Source organism: Protopterus annectens, chromosome 8.part0 (genome assembly GCF_019279795.1).
Source record: "Protopterus annectens isolate FY-2018-M chromosome 8.part0, PAN1.0, whole genome shotgun sequence".
Lineage (NCBI taxonomy): Eukaryota > Metazoa > Chordata > Ceratodontiformes > Protopteridae > Protopterus > Protopterus annectens.
The window spans coordinates 1606170672-1606182118 of NC_056741.1; the positions used below are offsets into that span (position 1 = coordinate 1606170672).

General features: G+C 37.8%; 1 protein-coding gene across 5 annotated transcripts in view; it reads right to left on the reverse strand.

The window, feature by feature from the left end:
• Nucleotides 1–3313: 3313 nt before the first annotated feature.
• The window catches only part of CADM1 (cell adhesion molecule 1), a 1905513-nt gene continuing 1897379 nt past the window's right edge, over nucleotides 3314–11447 (reverse strand). For all 5 annotated transcript variants that reach the window (XM_044081147.1, XM_044081146.1, XM_044081145.1 and 2 more), the window contains one exon: nucleotides 3314–6114. In XM_044081147.1, coding sequence (XP_043937082.1) covers nucleotides 5996–6114 — 119 coding nt within the window. In that variant the 3' untranslated portion in view covers nucleotides 3314–5995. The remainder of the gene's footprint in view (nucleotides 6115–11447) is intronic.

Consider the following 11447-nt stretch of genomic DNA (forward strand, 5'->3'; position numbering starts at 1 on the left):
ATCATGCCTCTCTATCTCCATTATCATCACAATGCACTCTCACTTTAGCACTCGTTTTTGACTTTTTTAGTCTCCCACATCAGTTCCATTAGTGAATTCTTTCAACTTTCTACTATGTGTATTACCAATTTAACTTGCTCTTCATAAAGCCACAGCTTTCCAAAAGGTTGTCTGTTTCTCTCAAAAGTCTGATCCCTTCTGATTATTGATTTATAACAGAAGGAATACTTTGTGGTACATGAAATCATGCAACTTATCATATTCACAGTCTTTACCTTGATTAGCTCATTAACAAATGCAACTGTAGTCTCTGTAGGACCTCAACCCATGTGTACAGAACTGGTGAATAAAAGGTAAGTTCTCTTTAGAAAACCTCACTGCCAATAAGTCTGCTGAAAAGGGTGCACCCAAGTCCACTGAATCGGTCAAATTGCATTCTATGAAAAACTCAGGGTTGATCAGCTTTACTGCAGAAACACATTCTGATTGTGCAATAAAGCGGACTCATTTTGAATTCTTAGGAGGGCTTTTATGCTCTTTAAATATTTTACACTCAATTCCTACACTTCTCTGTAACTAATATTTTAAGAATTAATTACATTTAGGGCTTCTTTCCCTAGCAAAATGCAAAGTATAGGTTACTATAGCTTTTCATTCTTGGCTATTCCATTTACAGTGAGGAATTAATTACATTTCTAAATACAGTTCTTGAAGGTTTCTGATAACTTCCTCTACAATGTCAGAATTCCTTGTGGTTGCATTTGAAACATTTTTCAAATATGTATAATTCGGTTCTTCCAAATGCAAGCTATTTACAACACCCATAATTATTAACTACTGCAAATATATCTATACCACTTCTAACAACATGTGACATACAGGTGATTGCTGGAATGTTTACTACTTAAAACTCACAACAAAGAAGAACGTCTAGACTCGGAGGTGTTTAAATGAACTCTTTAGAGAGCAGGTGTACCAACTGACACACAAACTCCTTGTAGTATTCATTTGCATTTAAAGCTCTGCACCATTCACCTCTGATCACCTTACTCTGTAAGGATTTCTAGGCTTATGACCACAGCTTCCATATAACTCATGCAGAAATGCCAGCGGTCCTTGCTACTGTGGAATAACCAGTGCTTGATAAGAGCATTCTTCTCCTCCTCTCTCTAAACTGTACTATATATATATATATATATATATATATATATATATATATATATAGCCCAGCATTTGATTAGTTTTTGCTGCTATTCTCTCACTATGTGCCTGATGGTATACATTTAATACAATGATAAACCACAAGTCCTTTTTCTTCTCTGGAGTGATTTAGTATCTCTCCTCCAGCTGCATATTCTGACCCTGAAATATACCTCCCTAAGTGCACTGTCATGTATGTGGAAGGGATCAAATGAAGCTAGATATTTCATGTGAGCCTTTATCTCTCAACCACCACCACCACACCTCAGTCTTGGTATCAACCTACAGAGACCAAGAGAAAGACAGACTGAGCACTGCTGCATGTGATGCATACATGAAGGCTTTACTTTTTCTTCTTTTCTGTAACTGACATTTTCTTCTATAAAGGAAATTCTGACATGCCTTTAATCTTTTTTGTAATACACTTGAAATTCTGACAGTGAACATCACCAACCAACTTTATAAGAAGCTACAAAATAAAGCATGTACTCTGATGCAGTAGTTGCATTGTACACTCCCATCAAAATTGGTGGAGCCTGCATTAACTCTTTGGTGGATATTCCTGCTGCAGACAGAAAATGCTTGGGATCCAGCATGCTTTTGAAGGTTATTAATCTCATAAGTGATGGGTTGCTGCCTAGAGGAATTTTCTCAACATCAGATGTACTGAATCCTTATGAAAGTTTTTTTTTTTCCTTGCAGGACAGCCAGTATAACTACATTTTTGTTATAACTGTATAATCATCCATCATCCATTTATTTTCGAAAGTAATCTGAATTCGTATACAGGTCATTGCTATTAGTGAAGTATATACATGTTTGTATACACTTGAATGCATTTTTCACAACTTGTTCTTTTAAAAAAGTATGTTAAGTCTCCAAAAAGATTTATATTATTCAGCTCTTGTGGAATATAAGAATAAGGTCCTGGCTATCACTAGGATAACCTACGTTTGTGTAATGGTTCCAGTCCTTGATGGAGCTGGCAGGAAAGATGGTCATGCCCAGCTTGGGAATGAAGCAGCATTCCAGAGCTATTGAATACCTCCAGTCCCTCAGAAGACAGGTGGCTCCCTTGGAGTGAGTATGAAGTCACAAAGCTGCTTTGGTGGTAGCTCTTACTGCCATTGCACCGGAGCATGCAACTACATTTGGGGGAATTGTAGTCCCCTAGGTGATGTGTGTGTTCCACTCCTCTTTTCAAGGGAGAGGCGAAGCTTAAACAAATATGGCCTCATTGATGGGATATGAGCAGGTGCACAAACCATGGATGAAACTGACTATGACTGCTTTCTCCAGGCAGGTCTCATTCACTAAAGAATATTTTTATTCCCATGCTGAGAGTGAAACTGGTCACTTGTAATCAGTGCTCTATCCCAGTAAACACATTTTAAACACAATTAAAATAGCCAAGGCAGGGAAATGAATGGAAGGGGCTAAATATGCAGGGTTGGTGATTGCTATGAGAAGCAGGACAAAGCCAGAGAGAGAAAAAAGATATTTTATATACTTATTGTTTTTCCTCTACAATAATGTTTTTTTTTAAATCTGGCATCATTTTTTGTGCTTCCTCACCAACTTACTTTCATATTTCTGTGAAGTCGTATGACATTTCTAAAATCTGACATTCACAATGCTGAAAACACCACATTCCTCCAAAAATGTAATGAAAAGCTAAAACTCTGGTAATTGTCCTTTAAAAAACTGGATGTGAGAACTTACCAAGTGGAACTTAATTATAAAATGCAGTCCAACTGATCAACTGTTTTGAGTAGGGAGAAGAGGAGCATGTTTGCCAGTGTGATCCCCATTAGTTTGCAGATGAGTCATCTCATAAGTAGAAAGTTGCTTTCCAAATAACTCTTCCAAGGTTAGAGTAACTGAAACATACATTCACTTTGCTTAGACAGAAGGCACCCAGTATAGCTCTGTTGTTTCTTGCATTGCTCCCAAAACACAATCCACCACTATCCATGTACCACAAGTAACATATAAACATCAATCTGAGATTAAAAAAAATGTCAGCACAAAAGGCTGAAACAGTAGTCATCAGGGAAACAATGGATGCAAAACCGTTAAAGCAAGAAATGTAAAAGGAAGATAACAAATGGTATAACATTAATATATTTTTTATTAAGAAGACAGGAACTTTTCAGTAGTTTCCTCTGTAAAAATGGTATACATGAACCAATACAAAATGTGTATGGGAACATATGGACATGAGTTGTTTCATACACTGTAACATCATCCATGTACACCCAAAACAAACAGAACTGGCCTAAGATATGAATAGCACAGGTGACAATGGAACAAATTTATTTGGCATCAGAGACCATCTTCATTGTATTTATTTCAAACCTTTTATTTATTTTTTTACTTTATTTGTGCTTATTAAATTTGTTCTTATTTCACCTGGCTTTGAACACACTTGGGTGATCCAAGAATTTTACAAAATAATACTCGATACATTTAAAACAGTGCACTGTATTTTAAGAAAAATATACATAAAACATATACAACTGAAAATCCCAAAAATATGTAATGAGTTGTATTTTTCTTCTCACTGTCAATGTGTGGGGCCTAAAACTTTGCAATCTACCTGAGACGCAAAACACCAGTCAAAAACACATGAACCTGAGACATGGAAACAGTGTCAGAAGAATGAAAAAACAAGAACATCAGTAACACTGCACTACTGCACACTTTCAAAAGTGGAGAATACTGGTCATGAACTGAATGTCAAATTCTGACAAGTAATATAAAATTGTCTTTTGTTGATCATTAGCACAATCTTTACTTTCTGACTGTTTCTCCCTGTCCATGCCCCTCCCATCTCTCCCTCCCCCAAAACATAAGAAATACAGTGACAGATGGTACAGTCCTCAAAATCGGATCACTTTTGTGACCCTTTCTGACACTGGTGTTTCAGTAAGGAGACTGCTATGCAAGGAGATGGGCACATTAAAGAGTGGAGGAGGGGCGGGGAGCATTAAAAAAAAAAAAAAAAAAAAAGAAAGCAATCATCCATATCCAATTTTTGTTGATCCTTCCAGTCTCTTGCCAAAAAGGCCCCACTTCTACTGTATTCCCCCCAAAGATTATGGAAACAGTTCCTGTAAAACTGCCACCAAATATTAAAACTCTATTTAAAAAACAAACAAAATGAAACAAACAAAAAAAAAAAGACACATTGGCATACAGTACAATGGTATGCTAAATGATGCAATAATAGCAATGAAAATAATATTCTTTAATATTCCACAGTTACATACTCAACGTTTTTGTTAGTTTTCAAATTTAGGTAGCTATCTGCAGCTCCAAATAATTAATAATTTTAAATAATACTTTATTTCTGCTTTTTATGTATCATGTGATGAAATTTTATACTCTTCCTCTCCATAAAAATAAACATTTCTGTTCTGAGTGTTTAGAAAGTCCATAATCCATGTATTCAAGGCAGCACACTCTCCAAGCTGTACGGTTGTACGGTAGTCATCACATCTGTGCATGGTTCCATTAGCTGCATGTACAGGGCTTTGGATTAAAAAAGAAAAAAAAAAACCTTCATTAAGGAAGTGAGAAAGCTAAACAGGACAGAAGATGTGTTTAGTAGCTTTCTCCCACATATGCGCAGAGGATTCTTGGAGTTCAAAAATGTCAGTATCAGGCACAAAAGGAAATACTGCCTCTTCCTTTTGCTACTTCTGCCTCTCTACATTAAATCGGGCAAGGTACACATTTCTTTCAAAGATATGAAAACAGGACTCAGAGGACAAAACTGTAATATACAGTACATGCAGATTGTATCCCACTTCTTTTCTATTCAAGACAAAAATGGAAAAAAAGGCTGTAAGTCACTGGCAGCATAAGACCCCGTCTGTCTCATGCATTTTATCAAAGAGTAAAGCCAACTGGGAAAGGCTGACAAAAACCTTAGGAGCAGAACTCTCTCAGTGGAACTTGTTACATTTCCTCCAGTGGTGACTGAAATGTGTCCACCTGCTTAAAAGGCACGGCCCTCACTTGTCAGTATGGTTAGGACAGCAAAGGAAGGATTTCTCTCCTTGCTGCCCTTAACCTGTCCAGACAAGTCTGAGGTGCTAAATATACTGAGCATGAGCAATCTATGGACAGCAGAACTGGAAAAAAAATGCTCACTTCAGCTCATTACGACACATCTCACTTGCAGATAACCCTGTGTCGCAGATTCTTTCTGTAGAAATACTGAGTACATTTTGAGTCACAGTTTAAGTTACTTGTCTTCGGATGCTATGATAAAACGGAATTTAAGAAAAGATGGGAACAATGGGCATTATCTTTTACGCTTGTTCATATTTTAATGCCAATATAAGAATTCAACCGAGAGCTGAAAGATCTTCACTGTGATTTTCTTTCCTGTAATGTGCTGGCTGTTATAAAGTATAAATGAGAAAAAGGTGAATCTGATAATGTACAATGGTTCCAGCAGGCAATGCAACAAGACAATTGGGTAAAACCAAAAACAAGGCACAGAATTGTCTGCAAATGATTTAACTAAACTAAATCCAAGCTTCTCTTGGCAAGTTACTGAGGTGTCAAACAGCGGAGCTTACCTATCAAAGGAAAAAAAAAACTCAATACCCCCTCCGTAAATTCAAATCTATCCAGCAACTTTTCCCCTGCATTTCCCTTCCCACCCCTCCAAAAACGAAAGTAAATCCAGTTCCACATTCCATTTTAAAATCCTTTGTCGTAGTGTAAACTGGGGCTAGTAAACATTCCACAGTTAGACACCTCATGGAAACCAAGACCAGTTTTAGATAAAATACTCCTTTTTCTCTTCGGAATTGTTCTGTCCACCCTCTGCATTGATGATGGCTGTATCTGCATCTGCTGCATCATCTGCTCCTTTTGCTTCATGAGTAAAATAAGTACCTAAGGGATAGAGAAAAGAAAAAAATCTTACTTGTAAGTACACATTTTCTTTCTTACCTCCAAATTTTCTGATAGTCATTTAATAAGGCTCAGGAAGGAAAATACCCCTGCAGTTCCATATCCAAAACATTCATTATTACCTGTTGCACATGAACTGAGCCAGATCATGGTCAAATGGGGCCTTAATCACGGTAATGGATCGCACTACCCCCACACACAGCATGAGCAGCAGTAAACGTCTCTTACCTTGAAGCTCACAACTCCTTGAAAATGCACTGAAACTCACAGTTCCTTGAAAATGCATTGAGATAGTCATACCTCCCAACTTTCAAGATTTCTGCAGACTTGGCCTGATTTTTGCCTCATAATTCTGGTCTGCTCCTCTTAAAATTTGTGTTTTTCAGGCAAACTACAGAGGATTGAAGTCACTAAATAATGACATACATTTAAGTTTCAGACTTCATATCCTTCACAAAATGCAAGCTAACACAGCATGTTATTTTAACATAAGTTTGTAACAGCAATATTTAAAATCTATCCCTATTTTGGATCTTCACCCCCCCCCCATTATTTAAGGCTTTGTGCAGGCATCGTGTGTTAGGAAGTTGAGAGGTTATGGGTGGTGTACAACAGTGGTTCCCAAACTTTTATGGGCAGAGATCCCACTTATGAAAATGGTAATTGTTCACGATCCACTACTGGTGTCAGCGTATGCGCATGTGAAGCATGCATTATCCTTCTTAAAGGAGAAGACGCTGCCACCACAAAGTGTTTTTTCAGGATTTAAAGGGGCCATGTAAATTATTCTCATACTTATTAACAGGTCCAGATCATAGTCAAATGAAGCCCTAGGGTAGGGTAATAGATTGGAACTCTCACGGAGTAGCCCTCTTCCAGCCATATCAGTGTTCCATTACTTGGCTATTTCTCCCCAGTTACCATGAACACTGTTCAAACCTATCCGTGTGCATACTGTTTCCTTATTTACTTCTACAGTGATTACAGATATTCAAATAAAATGCACAAACACTGATAACCATTTACTAAGCAAACAATACAGTCTCACAATGAAAGCAGACTGAAACTCACATTCAATGAAACAGAATTAAAACCCACATTCAAATAAAACGCATCTGGCCAGTGGAGAATTAAGTTTATCTCTGGGCTATTTTCAAACTATAGGCTCCTTGCAAACATTTTTTAGGGCAATGCATACAAGTATGTGTTCTTTGATTCACCTTCTTTACTGTATTAAATTATATTCCTTCTATAATACATCAACACTTGTTACAGTGTGTTTTAAATTTGTAGCGTTGAACATTTTTCCAGTAAGCAATGAAACAAAATGTATGACTCAATAATGACAAAAATGCCCATTTAAGAACATTTTAACCATAAAAGGCCACTCAGACTTCTGTCATTACAATCCACCAGCATCAGACAATGAGCACAATCTGCAGAAGTAGAATTCATCCGAATAATTCTACATTAAAGAGATTTGTAACTAATGAAGAGGCTGCTACCGGCACACAACTTTACATTTCAGTTTTTCATCAACAAATTCAGTGCCTGCTGCCCTTGCAGAATTAACTGCCTATGTTACATTAAAGAAAAATTGGAATGCTGGTAATACTGCAATAGAGGATGACTGAGAGACTGACAAGTTCATAGTTACTAGGCATCTTATACAAAGGAGGGCACACTAAGGAATGCAGAACCCCTATCCCCCTTAAAATGCAACAAATGATCGTTAACTAGGGCATTGCATACCATGCCTCCATACCTCAAAAGCTCTTAGAACAAGAAATCTGGACAAAGCTCAAAATAATGGGAGCGGGGGTGGGGGGGCGACAAAGGCCTCAAAATAGGGGCAGATTATAAATATTGCTTTTATAGACTTAGAAAATTGCTAGAACAGCAGCATGTGTCTTAACATGCATTTTCTGAAGGAAATGAAGTCTGAAACTCAAATGTATGACATCATTTAGTTATTTCAATACTCAGTTATTTGCCAGAAAACCACACATTTTATGAGGAATAGGCCAAAAATATGAGGCAAAAATCTGGACAGTTGAGAGGTATGCATACCTCTCAATCTCTTAGTGCAAAAAATCTGGACACAGCCTAAAATAATGTGGATATAATAACCCAAAAAAAAGGAACAGATTTTAAATATTGCTCTTTTTAACCTGGAAAGCTGCTAGAACAACAGGATTTGTGTTAACATGCATTTTCTGAAGGATTTGTTTGTGTCTTTCGGCTTTTCCCGGTTAGGGATCACCACAGCGGAATTCCAGTCCGCTAATGATTGGTAGTGGATTTTTACATACCGGGGTACCAGCCCTGATGCACAACCTTCAACGAAGGCATGCCCCATTCATGTATGCCTCCACACAGAAGACGCTCTAGCTGAGAATCGAACGGGACAACGTCTAGCTATGAGGAGACAACACTACCGCAGCACCACCACCTGAAGGATATGAAGTCAAATTTATATCTATATCTATCTATATATATATATATATATATATATATATATATATATATATATATATATATATATATATATATATCTATATATCTATATATATATATATATGTCATTATTTAATGACTTCAGTCCTCTGTGATTTGTCACAAAACCATACATTTTACGAGAAACAGACCAAAACTATGACGCTAAATCTGGACAATTCAGAGGCATGTTAAACACGCACACACCTACCTTTACTTTCTCTTTGCTCTCTCTGCGCTCTCACACACATGCACACACACCTTCTCTCTCATGCACACACATCTCCTCTCTCATGCACACACATGCACACACACCTTCGCTCTCAGACACACATGCAACACGCACCTTCTCTCACAGAAATACACACACTCTCTCATACAGACAGAATGGCTAGTTTAAATTACACACACACACTTTCTCTTCCACACAGAAACAAACTGAACTGCACATTGAAATTATATATATATATATAAATATATATACACACACATATATATATATATATATATATATATATATATATATATATATATATATATATATATATGTATATATATATATATACATACATACACACACACACACACACACACATATGATTTACCTGCTATATAAATGGAATGCTAGTTTACATTCTGTGTACGAGTGCAGAATGGGTTTACATCTGCGTTGGTGTGCGTGCGAGCAACACATGTGTGGTCCCTAAAGGAGAAGATGCCATCACTGTGGTGTTTAGTAGTATTTTTTTTGTTTGTTTTTTTATGTTGAAGTTTCTGAACAGACTAGACCCACCGAAAATCAGCTTGTGACCCATACTTTGGGAACCTCTGGTGTAGGTGTTTCAGGCACCTGTCTCCTGTAACCGAGGCACAAGGTTTGAGCTTGGGTAAATTAATAAACCTGCTATTCCTAACTAGGGCATAACAAACACACACATACTGTGTGGGAAGAAACAGCAACACAAGAAGCACCTTATCAATACATTTGTCACTTCACAGGCAGAGCAGCAGGAATGTTGTGAATTTAAATTCTGACTGTGGATGTAGAAAAGTAGAAGCAACAGGTATGCATACATTGATGTGCGCAAGGAGGGATGCAAATCCATGACATACATGGTTTTCTTAAAGAATATCTCCATTAAAGAATGTATGGAATTTTCTTTTAATTAAAAGTAAATGTAGCAGCCCCCTTGCCAGCAGGCCTCTCCCAGCCAGTAGGCAACTGCCTAGGTCACCTTGTGCTGGATCCGGCTCTATACATGATCACCCTGAGACAGAGAATGGTGTAATCTTACCAATGAAATATACAACTCTCTCAAGTTCTTTGCTCAAGAATTTGGTATAAAGCTAAAAATAATGGGGGATCAAAGACCCAAAATCAGGGATATTTATTTAAATATTACTCGAATTCACTTACAAAATGAAAAGAACAGGCTTTGCATTAACATGCTCTTTCTGAACAGTAAGTAGTATGAAACTCTTAATGGCTTTCATTCATGCCTGACTGCAACCCTTAGTGATTTACCAGAAACAAACCTCTTACATGGGGAAGGGCAAAGTGAGGGAAATTCAACAAAACAGGAGCAGCTGAGTAGTAGTAGTTAAATCCAGGAAAATGTACGAGGTTACCCCAGCAAAATGAGACCAGTAGAGTAGAACTTTTCCCTCTGCCTCATAGCACAATTTAACTTTGCATCATCTCAGTACACTATTATGTCAACATAACTGCAAATGCTTCTTTCCTGTACCTGCATTAGGTAGAAATGTAAACCTAGTTTGGTGACTTAACAGCCAGTGGCTTCCTCCTCTGGAGTGAGATAGGCAGCATTCGGTCATTTCCTTTTCACTGAAGCTACCCTCAATCCCCCCCCAATAATCTAGAATTGCTCCAAAATCTAGATCAGAAAGGGTGTAGAGCTCATCACAATGCCAAGGGTTGGCATACAAGATTAGTGTCTAGCAGTTTATACATATCATTTAGAGTAAAACTTTAAATTTTCTCAGGTGACCAACAAAGACGACTGTGCTGCTGACACACACGAATAAAGCTCTGCGCAGGGCCCAAGTGTCTCAGATATGATTAGCAGCTTGGACACCCAACAGCCAAAACAGGGAGAATGGGAGTGCCAATCCTCAGGGAACAGATGATGGTTACAGCTGGCTTATGTAGTTGCTCTATTGTCAAATCATCTAATGAAGGTTGGAGGTGTGTTAGGATGTGGGGAGAGAGGTAGAGGTGTGTGCGCGTGTGCGCACACACACTCAGAAAGGACAATGGTGACAATAGCCCTTTACTCATTTGCTGAAGCATTCATACATGGACTTCAGTGCTCACAACCCCACCAGAGATGGGGTTAGGCCAGTCATAATTAAAAAATGCAAAGACAAAAGCCCTGCAAGGATGCAGATGAGGGCATAAACACAACCAAAGTCTACCTGCATGAAGGCCCACAGATGGTTCTCATCTATGTATATTTGTGGATTAACTACCACTAGGGAACGGATGGGTGTCTTGTAGGCCTGAAGGAGAAAAAGTATTGTTTAAAAAAAAAAAAAAAAAATATTTGATATACATGGAAGGTGCTACTTTTGTCAACATCTGTTTAGTTGAGAAAATTTGGCCGGCAATAGTAGAGATTGGCAGATTCTTGGGGTTGGGGAATTTGCCCATTCCCTGAGGATTGTGCGATCTTGGACTTGGAATATAAATTTAGTGGAGGGGCAGTCCCCCACATGTGAAGTGCATGGGAGGCTTATCTCCTTGCAAAAAAATAGGTTCTATCTAGTTTTGTTTTAAGTTTTTTGCATGTGCAAATATG